Source organism: Entelurus aequoreus, linkage group LG08 (assembly GCF_033978785.1).
Source record: "Entelurus aequoreus isolate RoL-2023_Sb linkage group LG08, RoL_Eaeq_v1.1, whole genome shotgun sequence".
NCBI lineage: Eukaryota > Metazoa > Chordata > Actinopteri > Syngnathiformes > Syngnathidae > Entelurus > Entelurus aequoreus.
The window spans coordinates 75,710,033-75,725,032 of NC_084738.1; the positions used below are offsets into that span (position 1 = coordinate 75,710,033).

At 39.0% G+C, this 15,000-nt stretch overlaps 2 protein-coding genes across 5 annotated transcripts in view; both read right to left on the reverse strand.

Moving 5' to 3' along the window:
• Positions 1–8,798, reverse strand: part of LOC133656305 (protein tweety homolog 2-like) — a 115,489-nt gene extending 106,691 nt beyond the window's left edge. For all 4 annotated transcript variants that reach the window (XM_062057327.1, XM_062057325.1, XM_062057326.1 and 1 more), the window contains exon 1: positions 8,292–8,798. In XM_062057327.1, the coding sequence (XP_061913311.1) occupies positions 8,292–8,420 (129 nt within the window). In that variant the 5' untranslated portion in view covers positions 8,421–8,798. The remainder of the gene's footprint in view (positions 1–8,291) is intronic.
• Positions 8,799–10,466: 1,668 nt separating this feature from the next.
• Positions 10,467–15,000, reverse strand: part of LOC133655236 (large ribosomal subunit protein eL38) — a 5,198-nt gene continuing 664 nt past the window's right edge. Inside the window, exons 3-5 of the mRNA XM_062055207.1 lie at positions 12,326–12,386; positions 11,871–11,993; positions 10,467–10,535 (exon numbers count right to left, since the gene is read on the reverse strand). Of these exons, the coding sequence (XP_061911191.1) occupies positions 10,510–10,535; positions 11,871–11,993; positions 12,326–12,386 (210 nt within the window). The 3' untranslated portion in view covers positions 10,467–10,509. The remainder of the gene's footprint in view (positions 10,536–11,870; positions 11,994–12,325; positions 12,387–15,000) is intronic.

The window sequence follows — 15,000 nt, forward strand, 5'->3', positions numbered from 1 at the left end:
AATGGGGTTGACAAAAATGTGAATAGGATACTAACGTTCTCATGGTCCAGGCCTCCGAAACGCTCACCCCACTAAATCTCACTCTCATCCGAGTCACGGCACCGCTTTAACCCGCCTGTTCAGTCCCTGCTTTTTCGGTTCCGCCGGGATTCGGATCTGGGTTGTTCGAGCATGCTGGCTCCCGAGCTAAAAAAAACCCCAGCCTTCAACCCGATCACTGCTCTTGAGGTCGCCAGCGAGTGAGGTATACCAACAATCTCATGGACCAGCCACACATTATTTTTCTACTTGCCTGTAAAAGGTTGTTGGCCACAGTTTGACCCAGGGGACGGGTTGTTTTTATTACCATTTCTTCCTACTATGGGTATTTGTCTGGGATATCTGCAGTTTTCTTGTGTGTCCAGTAGGACCTCACCAGTGCGGAGAAGATAAACCTTCCACTACTAATGCACTCTAACTGGCGTCGTTACAAGGCAACCTCCCCCCCACCCCCCAGTCTCCACCATCATCAGTCCCACTCCTTGTCACCCTTTGTGACGCTCCACTCCACGCCTCGGGGGAACCGAGGGGTCTTTCCGGCACAGTGCGCTCGACTGGGCCCGGGCCGCGCTCCCAGCTGGGATGCCATTAAGTCCCAGTAAACGAGACACGCTCGAGTAATGGAGGTGCGGGAGGGGGGTGGTAGTAGGAAGTAGGAGCTTCAACGACAACATCCTTTAAATCTTCAAACGTTGTGCTATATGTACAGCTCTTTGCTAGGAGACTATCTTTCTGGAATAAAAAAAGAAAGAAACCTCTCCTCCCGGGACCACAAAACCCAAACCCAGCCCTCGGGAGATCCTAACAAAAGGACAAATCCAACCCCCCCGCCACATCCCTCGTATCCAAGGAAGAGCAGACTTCTTTATTCTTGATTTTGCCGCCGGGAGTTGAAGAGGGTGCGCCTTGTTTTTCTCCTCGTTGCCTCCTCAAACCATAACAACAGATAGCTTGCATGCAAACAAGTTAGCATTTAGCATCATAGAATCATTACCTGGTTCACAGAAACTGTATCAAAATAGGTCGACACTCAAGCTCCACCGAAGCTCGGTTGTTAACAAAAGTGGGGGAAACAATGGGGGTCCGTCATGTTTGTTAGCGAGCTAGCAAGTCATGAAGGATGATGCGAGTGAAAATAAATGAATAAAAGGGCGTCTTAATTGAAATTCTCCGAAAGAGCTAAGTTGTTTTTGCGTAACCCTGCTTGCTAACCAGTTAGTAAGATGAAATGTTACTTCCACCATGACTCAACTGTAGAAGAAAATGCGGAAAACAATGGAGAGCCGCCAAATTTGTTAGCTAGCTAGTACTTCCTGGTTCTTAGAAAATGATGTAATTGAAAAATCAGGGAATAAAACTGTGTCTTTATCAAAATATTCCACAAATATTTCATGGTTTTTGCGTATTTGTTAGCTAGTTAGCATCTTCTATGGTGGATGAAAAATAATACAAGTAAAAATAAATGAATAAAACGACGTCTTAATTGAAATCCTCCGAAAAAGCCAAGTTGTTTTTGCGTAACCCTGCTTGCTAACCAGTTAGTAAGATGAAATGTTACTTCCACCATGACTCAACTGTAGAAGAAAATGCGGAAAACAATGTAGAGCCGCCATATTTGTTAGCTAGCTAGTACTTCCTGGTTCTTTGTGGTTGACTTGGGGGACGGCGTGGCGCAGTTGGGAGAGTGGCCGTGCCAGCAACCTGAGGGTTCCTGGTTCAATCCCCACCTTCTACCAACCTCGTCACGTCCGTTGTGTCCTTGAGCAAGACACTTCACCCTTGCTCCTGATGGGTCGTGGTTAGGGCCTTGCATGGCAGCTCCCGCCATCAGTGTGTGAATGTGTGTGTGAATGGGTGAATGTGGAAATAGTGTCAAAGCGCTTTGAGTACCTTGAAGGTAGAAAAGCGCTATATAAGTATAACCCATTTACCATTTACTTCATGGAAAAATCAGGGAAAAAAATAGGCTGACCATACGTCCTCTTTTCCACGGACATGTCCTCTTTTGCGGGGGTGTCCGGGCGGGGTTTCTTAAATGCCTCAAATGTCGGGCATTTTGAATTAAGGTTGCGTGTATTTTCAATGTACGTTCAGTGTTAAGTTAAGAAGGGGTTACAAAAAAACAAACTGTGAAGGTGTGCGCATGCGACAACATTGGCGAGGGAGGGGCAGAGACACAGAGCGAGAGAGCTAGTGAGTGGAGAGAGACATGAAAACAAGAAATGCCGAAACGTAAATGCAACTTCACGGATGATTTGCGGGAAAAGTATTCGTGTTTTGGTCCTGGCCATGACACATGGGAAGCAGAATGCACTGTGTGCAAAGCAGGAACGTGTATATCTGTGGCAAATAAAGATCTACAAGCCCATATGGACACTACAAAGCACAAAACAGCTGTGCAGGGCAAGAGCTCGTCTGCTGTTTTTTGTTTAAATGTAATTAACTTCTTTTGAGGCATTATTTATGTTTACATTATATACAAGAGGTTATTTTGAATATTTCTACCTCTGCACTTTTTTTCCTAAAACTGTGAATGTTACAGAATATAAGTGTGACTTATTTTGTTATACTGTCAAGCAATGTTGGCGTTAACGCACTTTTTGTGTCTTTTTAACGCATTGAAATCAGAAAGGACGCAGATTATTTATTTAATTTTTTTTTTTTTTACCATTTGTGGCCCACAGCTAATGTTTTAAAAGCCCACGGCACATTCTAAAAATACTATTAAAATTAACAAAAACATAACAAAAGTGAAATAAAAAAGCCAATTTTTTTTTAAACTGGAAAAATTCCCGGTTTTCCCCAAATTCCAGGAATTCTGTAATAACTTTTTTTCAATTCAACATGTTACTACTTCAATGTTTCTCGACCGATTTGAAAAATTTCAACACCAACCATTTCAACTCCTTCAAGGTTTTTTTTATTTATCTATTTTTTTTACCATTTTTGAAAAAATTCCCGCTTTTCCCGAAATTCCCATTTAAATCAATGGGACATTCCTTCAAAGTTCCACAATTCCCACATTTTTCATTTGATTCCTAACTGTTCCAACTTTAAAATATTCAGCCTGTTTGGGAATTGTGTGCTCGACTTCAACAATTCCTAAAACAATTCCCGGATTTCCCATAATCCCTTTTTTTTGTGGTCATTTTCCCCATTCAAAATGAATTGTTCCGTTTTTCAAACTTCCACAATTCCCACATTCTTCAAACTATTCAAACCATTCCACCTTCAACACATTCAACTCATCCTGGACATTCAAACTACCATTTTCCCACATTCTACACATTTCCAGGAATTCCTGTTTTTTTTTTAACCTTATTTCCAACCTTTTTCGTTTCACATTCAAAATGAATTGGCCATTTATCAAACTGTTACCATTTCCACATTTTTTAACCCATTCAAAATATTCCACCTTCAACACATTCCACCACCCTGGTAATTCAAACTACCCTTTTTCCAAGTAAAAAAACAAATCCAGGATTTTCCAGAATTCCTGGTTTTCCAAAGCCCTATTTCCAACCTTTTTTCTGGCGACTACTCCTTCCACCATCAAAACATTCCTCTTAATTAGGACCAAAAAACAATTTTTTTTTAAACTGGAAAATTTCCAGGTTTTGGCAAAATTCCAGGAATTCTGTAATACCTTTTTTTCAATTCTACATGTTACTACTTCAACATTTCTCGACCGATTTGAAACATTTCAACACCAACCATTTCAACTCATTCAAGGTTTTTATTTATGTTTTAATTTTTGAAAAAATTCCCGCTTTTCCCGAAATTCCCAATTTTTTGGAAAATTCCCATTTAAATCAATGGGACATTCCTTCAAAGTTCCACAATTCCCACATTTTCATGTGATTCAAACTGTTCCAACTTCAAAATATTCAGCCTGTTTGGGAATTGTGTGCTCGACTTCAACAATTCTAAAAAAATTCCCGGATTTCCCATAATCCCTTTTTTTTTTGTGTCATTTTCCCCATTCAAAATGAATTGTCCGTTTTTCAAACTTCCACAATTCCCACATTCTTCAACCTATTCAAACCTTCAACACATGCAACTCATCCTGGACATTCAAACTACCATTTTCCCACATTCTACAAATTTCCAGGAATTCCTGGTATTTTAACCTTATTTCCAACCTTTTTCGTTTGACTACTCCTTTTCCCTTTTTCATCCCATTTCAACTGTTCCACCGTCAACACATTTTTCTTAGTCAGGAATTTCCTGAAATTCCAGGCATTCCATAATACCATTTCTTAATTAAAAAACTGCTCATTCAGGACATTCATGCTCCTAATTTTTTTTTTAAATCCCGCTTTTCCCCAAATTCCCAAATTTCCAGGAAGTTCCCATTGAAATGAATGGGACATGTTTCCAAATTGCACAACTCTCACATTTTTCATCAACACATTCCACTCATCCTAGACATTCAAAATACATTTTTTCCACGTTCAACAAATTTCCAGGAATTCCTGTTTTTGTTTTTTCAAACCCTATTTCCAACCTTTTTCGTTTGACTACTCATTTTCCCTTTTTCATCACATTTCAACTGTTCCACCACCAGGACAAAGAAACCAAGTTGGTTTAAGAACTAGAAACATTCCAGGTTTTCCTGAAATTCCAGGAGTTCCATAGTAGAATTTCTCAATTAAAAAACTGTTACTACTTCAACATTTCTTGACCGATTTAAACAATTCCAACATCCAACCAATCCAGCTCATTATCATTTAAAAAAAAAAAAATCCCACGTTTCCCAAAATTCCCAAATTTCCAGGAAGTTCCCATTGAAATGAATAGGACATTTTTCCAAGTTGCACATTTTTCAACTTATTCAAACCATTCCAACGTCAACACATTCCACTCATCCTGGACATTCAAGCTAACACTTTCCCAAGCACCAAACCAAATTCCCGGTTTTCCTGGAGATTCAAACTCTTCAACATTCAAACCATTTCTAACTATTCTTACACTCGTACCACATTCTGTCAGCATTTTCAGTTCAACTTCAGCAATGGAGCGTTCACACGCAATTCCTCCAGGAATTGCCTCATACAGTTAAGATATAAATTTACTTCTATCGTGGCTTAACTGTTAAAAAGTGAGAAAAACAAGCTAACATTTGTTAGCTTGTTAGCAACTTTCCTGGTTCATGAAGGCTGATACGAGTGAAAATAAAAATGAATAAAACCCTGTCTTAATCGAGATATTTTCCCCAAAAATATGTTGATTTTGCTTAATAAGACACAACTTTACCGCTAGCAAAGCTCAACTATAAAAATTTTTTTTTGTTAGCTAGCTAGCAAGCTACTTCCTCATTCAAAATTAGGAAAATACATTTTTTTTGCTTTTGCGTAAACCGGCTAGCTTCCTGCCTGGTAAATAATACAATTACGTCACGATCGACAAGTCGGCACGTGAAGGATAGCGCCAGCTTTAACGGCTTAGCCGTGTTTTCCGACGCTCGTCAAACATTTATCGCCGTCTTCTACGGACACGCAAAGACAAAGTTCTAAAATCTAATTCCGTATTCTTAAGTCCCCACTTCGAGCCCTCGCAAACCGTTAAACGTGCGTGTTGTTAGCATTATTGCAACTCGAGCTAGGGAGATATTTTACCCTGATGGGACACAAGATTAGGTACAGCTGCCAAATATGGACGCAGGAAAGGGAAGTCAGATGAGGTCCAACCTGCTGACCTACACATGATGTCTTTTTCCCCCCAACACACAAACACACACACACACACACACACACACACACACACACACACACACACACACACACACACACACACACACACACACACACACACTCCATCCCATCCCATTCAAGGATTTTGGTGCACACAACAACTCCGCCGGTCAATCAGGAGTGCTCCAGTCGGTCATGTGACTCCTCCTCTTTAATGAAATGATGAGCCATTAGGTCAGCGCACACCGGAGTCGCAGTCGTGGAAACAAAACAATACGCTGACAAATGTCGGTCACATGCACGTTACAACACGTCGCACTGTATAAAGGATATTGTACGTGTCGCCAATTACGGGCCTCGTTATCGGCCAATTAAGTCAGACATTGGTGGTATTATTCGGGCCATTTTAGAGACATTCCAGAGTAATAATACACATGCAGATAATATAAGAAGTATTTGTTTGACTTGTAACGTTAGGCAATGATTACACACGGTGCTGTAGGTAAATGCAGTGATATTTGTTTAAAAATGAAAAAAAAAAAATTATAATAATTTTAATAAATATTGATAAAATATATAAAATGTATAAATAAATTATTTGAATTTTTTATTAATTTTTTTATTTTATTTTTAAGATGTTTTGTGTTTTTAACTACTCTTGTATCCTTTTAAACTCTGTTGCACTTTGAGATTGACAAATGTAAAGTGCTTTACAAATTAAATGTATTATTATTATTATTAATTTACACACAACTAGAAAATAAATGTAAATGCATTGTGTCACATGGTTCTGTATAGTATACTATTTTTTTTTAAATTTAAAGATTAATAATATATATTAAAACATAATACAAAATACTAATATAAATAAACACATGCAATAATATTCTAATAAATAATATAATAGTAATACAATAAAATACACAAATAAATGCATTGATATATCTTGTGTCGCATAGTTCTAAGTGGTTTTCACAACGGAATCAAGTGTAAAAAAAAGTTCTGTATACTTTTTAAAAATAAGAATGAAAAAATAAATCAGAAAAATTATAATAAATATTAATAAAATATATGAAATTGGAGTAACAGGAAAAAAAATCGAATAAATATATGCACAACTAAATAAATATTATTTTTATATTGAATAAAAAGTGTTAAATGTTTTGTACCAGCTACTAAAATAAAACAAAAATAAAACATTAATTAATGATACATATTAAAAATAATATAATAGAAATTAAATAAAAATCCACAAATAAATGCAGATTTACCTTGCGTAACATAGTGGTTTTTATATTGAATAAAAAGTGTTGAATGTTTTGTACCAGCTACTAAAATAAAACAAAAATGAAACATTAATTAATGATACATATTAAAAATAATATAATACAAATTAAATAAAAATCCACAAATAAATGCATGGATTTACCTTGCGTAACATAGTGGTTTTTATATTGAATAAAAAGTGTTGAATGTTTTGTACAAGCTACTAAAATAAAACAAAAATAAAACATTAATTAATGATACATATTAAAAATAATATGATAGAAATTAAATAAAAATCCACAAATAAATGCATAGATTTACCTTGCGTAACATAGTGGTTTTTATATTGAATAAAAAGTGTTAAATGTTTTGTACAAGCTACTAAAATAAAACAAAAATAAAACATTAATTAATGATACATATTAAAAATAATATAATAGAAATTAAATAAAAATCCACAAATAAATGCATAGATTTACCTTGCGTAACATAGTGGTTTTTATGACGAATACAATTTTATTAAAAAGTTTTACGTATATAGGAATTATTTTTTTATTTTTATATTTCTAACAAATAATAAAATATATAAAATTATAGTAAGAATAGAGAAAAATCTAATAAATATACATTAGAATTAAAAAAATATATAAATGCATTGTCAGTTTTACGTGGTTTTTATATTAAATAAAGTGTTAAATGTTCTGTAGTCTATAAAAATAAAACATCAATAAATATGCATTTTTAAAAAATAGTAATGAAAAATAAATACAAAAATACATGCATATATTTTACTGTGTCAAATAGTTCAAAGTCGACTTGTCCAGGGTGTACCCCGCCTTCCCCCCGATTGTAGCTGAGATAGGCTGCAGCACCCCCCGTGACCCCAAGGGGAATGAGCGGTAGAAATGGATGGATGGATGGATGGATACAGTTCAAAGTGGGTCAAATGCAAAAAAAAAATATATACTAACATGCTTTTCATAAAAATAAAAACAATTAAAAATAAGAAAATAAATGGACATGTTTGAATGAAGTGAAGTTCTACTGTACTCTCAACTTTATGCATCAATAATAATGTTCCTCACTTATGCCAGCATGGCCACAGCATTAGGTACACCAAAAGCTTCTGCAATGGGACATATTAGTTATTAATTGATTATGATTAGTGATTGATTGGCATGGTGGAGGGGGGCGGGGGCTGTTCCTAATGTTTTGGTCCTCTTGGTTCGAGTCCAAATATTAGGGACAGCCTACCTCCGGTGTACCTAATGTAGTGTCCTAATCGATACCGACCTGCTGGTAGTTCTCGTCCTCGGGCTGGAAGACGTTGTCCACGGGCTGGAACCGCAGGTTGATGTGGGGGAAATTGTGCAGCCAGTAAGTCCACCACGGCGCGATGTAATCCACGCGAGAAGAAGACATCCCTGCTCGGCGGCTTAAAAACAACCAAGAAGAAAAACTACCACAAAAAAAAATGCAAAAGTTGAAATAAACGCAGCCTCCACGCGTTTTAAGGCCAAAGTTGCTCTCAGCGGTGCCGTCTCGCGTGAGACAAAGGCCGGGACGGGAACATGCTCGGTGCGGCGTGGGGGTGTACACGCACCGCCACTCCAAAAACACGCTGTGCGAGCACGCGAGGATGTCCCGATCCGGTTCGGTCCAGGAGTAATCTCGCGTGTGCGTGGACGCGCGTCTTGCTCCGGACCCACGGCGCGCGGCCACCACCGAGCGGGAGCGCGCGACGCCACCCAGTGGGGATGCGTGACCCTTGAAGGAGTGGGGGCGGGGTCGTGACGGACACAAGTGTCCACGAGGGGTGTCCACGTTGAGTGGGGGACTGAGCGAGCCTTTTCATGTCATGTGGCTTTTGTCCCAGTTTGCTGCTTGAAGACGAGCAGAGTGAAGCGCTGCTTTGCCGCCACCTGCTGGACAAACACGATGGCGCACTTCTAACATCTTAATAATGGCATGTTTTAAATACAAGTCGCTAAAACAGTACTGAATACTACACATTATATTGGATCGAGCAGTTTATAGATTGCACAGTAACATTTGACAAAAGTCCAGATTTCAAACAATTTCCCTTGTAGATCATTAAAGTTGTCAGACTGCTTTATTGTCACCTCATTAAGTGAGTTTCTCTTTCAAAACATTGAAATAATCACAAGTTGGAAAGCAGCTTCACTATCATTAACAACAAAACAATACTTTCTTTAAAACTTTAAACTAGACTGAAATGTTTCATCAAATAATCCGTGTGAGGTTCAACAAACTTGTAGATTTCAGTCAACACAACTGATTGGAACTGTGGAGCAGCTCTATACTCTGGGCAGGGTCCTTGAGGGTGCACGGGAGTTTGCCCAACCAGTCTACATGTGTTTTGTGGACTTGGAGAAGGCATTGGACCGTGTCCCTCGGGAAGTGCTCAGAGAGTATGGGGTATCGGACTGTCTGATTGTGGCGGTCCGCTCCCTGTATGATCAGTGCCAGAGCTTGGTCCGCATTGCCGGCAGTAAGTCAGACCCGGTTTTAGTGAGGGTTGGACTACGCCAAGGCTGCCCTTTGTCACCCATTCTGTTCATAACTTTTATGGACAGAATTTCTAGACGCGGTCAGGGCGTTGAGGGGATCCACTTTGGTGGCTGCAGGATTAGGTCTCTGCTTTTTGCAGATGATGTGGTCCTGATGGCTTCAACTGGCCGGGATCTTCAGCTTTAACTGGATCGGTTCGCAGCCGAGTGTGAAGCGACTGGGATGAGAATCAGCACCTCCAAGTCCGAGTCCATGGTTCTCGCCCGGAAAAGGGTGGAGTGCCATCTCCAGGTTGCGGAGGAGACCCTGCCCCAGGTGGAGGAGTTCAAGTACCTCGGAGTCTTGTTCACGAGTGAGGGAAAAGTGGATCTTGAGATTGACAGGCGGATCGGTGCGGCGTCTTCAGTAATGTGGACGCTGTATCGATGCGTTGTGGTGAAGGAGCAAAGCTCTCAATTTACCGGTCGATCTACGTTCCCATCCTCACCTATGGTCATGAGCTTTGGGTTATGACAGAAAGGACAAGATCACGGGTACAAGCGGCTGAAATGAGTTTCCTCCGCCGGGTGGCGGGGCTCTCCCTTAGAGATAGGGTGAGAAGCTTTGCCATCCGGGAGGAGCTCAAAGTAAAGCCGCTGCTCCTCCACATGGAGAGGAGCCAGATGAGGTGGTTCGGGCATCTGGTCAGGATGCCACCCGAACGCCTCCCTAGGGAGGTGTTTAGGGCACGTCCAACCGGTAGGAGGCCACGGGGAAGACCCAGGACATGTTTGGAAGACTATGTCTCCTGGCTGGCCTGGGAACGCCTCGGGATCCCCCGGGAAGAGCTGGACGAAGTGGCTGGGGAGAGGGGACTTCCCTGCTTAGGCTGCTGCCCCCGTGACCCGACCTCGGATAAGCGGAAGAAGATGGATGGATGGATGGATGGACAACTGATTGCTTTTCCAATTTTTATTACAATTCTCTTTACATCACAAGTTTACTTCAGCTCCTTGACAGCCAGACCTGCAGAGACAAGAACATCACATTTACATCCACCACACCTTTTAACTCATCATTTTATGACACTTGGAAATAATGTGCCAATAGAGTACTTTATCTTTTCTTAAATGTGTAATCCTCCTTTCCACTTTGACATAACATTTACTGCATGAAATTACATCTTTAATCAGTTATCCATTATTGTAACATTTATTTTTCTAAACAATGTTTTTGTTTACATCCAAATACCTAAAATATCTGCTTGAGCTATGATTTCAAAGCAAGCTACCAATTAAATTGTACACTTAAATGACAATGCAGCATTTTACTGTAACTTGAAACCACTCTAGTAGTTAGTTAACTCTAGTACTGTAAGTTAGGGTTTTTACAGTGAATTATTGTAAAGTGGAAAAACAGTCCCACATTTTAACCGTAAAAACTGGCAGCTCAGTTGCCAGAATTAAAAAGAAAAGTGTGGTACTGTTTTCCACTTATAATACATTGTAAAAGACATGTTTGACAGTAAATGCACAGGCAAAATCCAACATTGTGTTACAAGCAGCACTTAAAGGACAGCAATAACTGATGTGGACTTCAAATAAAAACAAGTTTGACAACCCTGAAAAACATTATTTTTTTAAAAATAGGAACAAGTAGTGTAACTTTTAGCGTGACCATTATATAATACAATTATCTTTCTTTTACATGTTCATTGTTTAACATTCACTGTAATGTCAAAAGACAAATTATTGTATACTTTTTAAAATAATTGCAATAAAGAAAAAAACTAAAACATTTTCTTTTGATAGACATTGAAATAAATAGAACAAGGAGCAAACAAAGTTGTAATTCTATTATAGTGAAGAAAACATTTTTTTGTCCTAACATTTAATATTTTTTGTAATTATTTTTTTTAAAAGGTCAATGTTAAAGAACAAGATGTATATAATTTTGTAAAATCATTGCAATAAATACAATTATAGACCTGGAAAAAAACCATAAGCAGCAAAACGTTTTTTTTAAATCCTATTGTAAAATAAAAAAACAACAAGCAAACATCAAATGGTGCATTGACTTTATATCATTAAATACAACTTGACAACTCAAAATTAGTGTAAGGACCATTAAGTACAATCAGTTCTTAAGAAAATGGAGCAAACCATCAGCGACAAAGAGGTGAGTAAATGTGTGTCAAGTTTTACCAGGAATTGATTAACGTGGACCCCGACTTAAACAAGTTGAAAAACTTATTGGGGTGTTACCATTTAGTGGTCAATTGTACGGAATATGTACTGTACTGTGCAATCTACTAATAAAAGTTTCAATCAATCAAAGGTGCATATAGCGAGCAGAACTCACCTGGAGGAAGTGACTGCTTGAGCTTCTCTGCCTTCTCCTTGTCAGTGATGACCAGGGTGTACAGGTACCTGCTGCAGCGCACCTTGAACTTCACATTGTCCTTGTTCTTCTTGATCTTTACGGCTGCGCGCACACACACACACACACACACACACACACACACACACACACACACACACACACACACACACACACACACACACACACACACACACACACACACACACACACACACACACACACACACACACACACACACACACACACACACACACACACACACACACACACACACACACACACACACACACACACACACACACACACACACACACACACACACACACACACAGGTCACATGTGTTCATGCTCACAACAGCACAAGGACTGCCACCAAGCTCCAAACAGGTCCTAGTAGTAACAAGACTTAATAGTCCAATTACAGGACTACTTACACTTGGCATCCTTCCTCCTGGCCGTCAGCAGGAAATCTTTGATTTCTTCAATCTTGCGAGGCTACAAACAAACAATCGCACATCACTACCTCAGCTTCAACACAAACCAGCTGTTAACAATGCCACGCTTAATGGTGGAACTGGGCTTTCTGCGACAATAGGATTCTATTATTTCCTCCAATAAGACTTCAAGTATAACCCAGTGTTTTTCAACCTTTTTTGAGCCAAGGCACATTTTTTGCGTTGAAAAAATGCGGAGGCACACCACCAGCAGAAATCATTAAAGAACAAAACTCAGTTGACAGTAAAAAGTTGTCATCGCAATTGTTGGATATGACTTAAAACCATAACCAAGCATGCATCAATATAGGTCTAGTGTTGTAGTTCTTGTCTTGCGCTCCTATTTTGGTGGCTTTTTCTTTTTTTTGGGGTATTTTCCTGGAGCAGTTTTCATGTCTTCCTTTGAGGTAGTAAGTAAGAATAGTTTTAGTTATAGTGTAACACTTACGAACGTCGCTTGGAGTGATGAATGAAGAAACCTTTTGAGCAAAAACGCTATGGATGGCTAGAAGACTGAACACTTCTACTTCCGGAAGGACATTTAGTGAACAAACTTATACAAAAAGATGGCACCATAGCACAACCTATAAATAACGCACATTTTCAGTGTCTTCGCTTGTTTTTTTTTCTCACACTATTTACTTTATGGCCGTCAACAAATAAAAATCCATAAATTAACGGCGATGCTTTAAAAGCCGCAGGGTTCAAAGCGTGGTAAAAATTAGGTTTTGTGTATTAAAGGCAGCGGACTAGTTAGGTTTTGTGTATTAAAGGCAACAGACTAGTTATGTTGTGTGTATTAGAGGCAGCAGGCTAGTTAGGTTGTGTGTATTAAAGGCAACAGACTAGTTAGGTTGTGTGTATTAAAGACAACAGACTAGTTAGGTTGTGTGTATTAAAGGCAGCAGGCTAGTTAGGTTGTGTGTATTAAAGGCAACAGACTAGTTAGGTTGTGTGTATTAAAGGCAGCAGGCTAGTTAGGTTGTGTGTATTGTTGTGTATTAAAGGCAGGAGACAAGTTAGGTTGCGTGTATTAAAGGCAGCAGACTAGTTAGGTTGTGTGTATTGTTGTGTATTAAAGGCAGCAGACTAGTTAGGTTGTGTGTATTAAAGGCAGGAGACAAGTTAGGTTGCGTGTATTAAAGGCAGCAGACTAGTTAGGTTGTGTGTATTGTTGTGTATTAAAGGCAGCAGACTAGTTAGGTTGTGTGTATTAAAGGCAGCAGACTAGTTAGGTTGTGTGTATTAAAGGCAGCAGACTAGTTAGGTTGTGTGTATTAAAGGCAGCAGACTAGTTAGGTTGTTTGTATTGTTGTGCATTAAAGGCAGCAGACTAGTTAGGTTGTGTGTATTAAAGGCAACAGACTAGTTAGGTTGTTTGTATTGTTGTGCATTAAAGGCAGCAGACTAGTTAGGTTGTGTGTATTAAAGGCAGCAGACTAGTTAGGTTGTGTGTATTAAAGGCAACAGACTAGTTAGGTTGTGTGTATTAAAGGCAACAGACTAAATAGGTTGTGTGTATTAAAGGCAACAGACTAGTTAGGTTGTGTGTATTAAAGGCAACAGACTAAATAGGTTGTGTGTATTAAAGGCAGCAGACTAGTTAGGTTTTGTGTATTAAAGGCAACAGACTAGTTAGGTTGCGTGTATTACAGGCAGCAGACTAGTTAGGTTGTGTGTATTGTTGTGTATTAAAGGCTGCAGACTAGTTAGGTTGTGTGTATTAAAGGCAGCAGACTAGTTCAATCAATGTTTATTTATATAGCCCTAAATCACAAGTGTCTCAAAGGGCTGTAGTTAGGTTGTTTGTATTGTTGTGCATTAAAGGCAGCAGACTAGTTAGGTTGTGTGTATTAAAGGCAGCAGACTAGTTAGGTTGTTTGTATTGTTGTGCATTAAACGCAGCAGACTAGTTAGGTTGTGTGTATTAAAGGCAGCAGACTAGTTAGGTTGTGTGTATTAAAGGCAGCAGACTAGTTAGGTTGTGTGTATTAAAGGCAGCAGACTAGTTAGGTTGTGTGTATTAAAGGCAGCAGACTAGTTAGGTTGTGTGTATTAAAGGCAACAGACTAGTTAGGTTGTTTGTATTTTTGTGCATTAAGGGCAGCAGACTAGTTAGGTTGTTTGTATTGTTGTGCATTAAAGGCAGCAGACTAGTTAGGTTGTTTGTATTGTTGTGCATTAAAGGCAGCAGACTAGTTAGGTTGTTTGTATTGTTGTGCATTAAAGGCAGCAGACTAGTTAGGTTGTGTTGTGTGTATTTCCCGTATCTACTTTGCTTTGGCAATCAAGAATATTTCAGTTTTAATCCTTCCTTGTGTGGACATTGTTGATTGTCATGTCATGTTCGGATGCACTTTGTGCAGGATGTCATTGCTCCACAGTAATTCTTTGCTGTTGTCCAGCATTTTGTTTTTGTTGACTTTGTAGCCAGTTCAGTTTTAGTCTCGTTCTGCATAGCCTTCCCTAAGCTTCAATGCCTTTTCTTAGGGGCACTCACCTTTTGTTTATTTTTTATTTAAGCATTAGATGCCTTTTAACCTGCACGCTGCTTCCGACATTTCCAAAGAATTTAACTACCTACTGATATGGAAGAGTATTACAGGATTACTCTG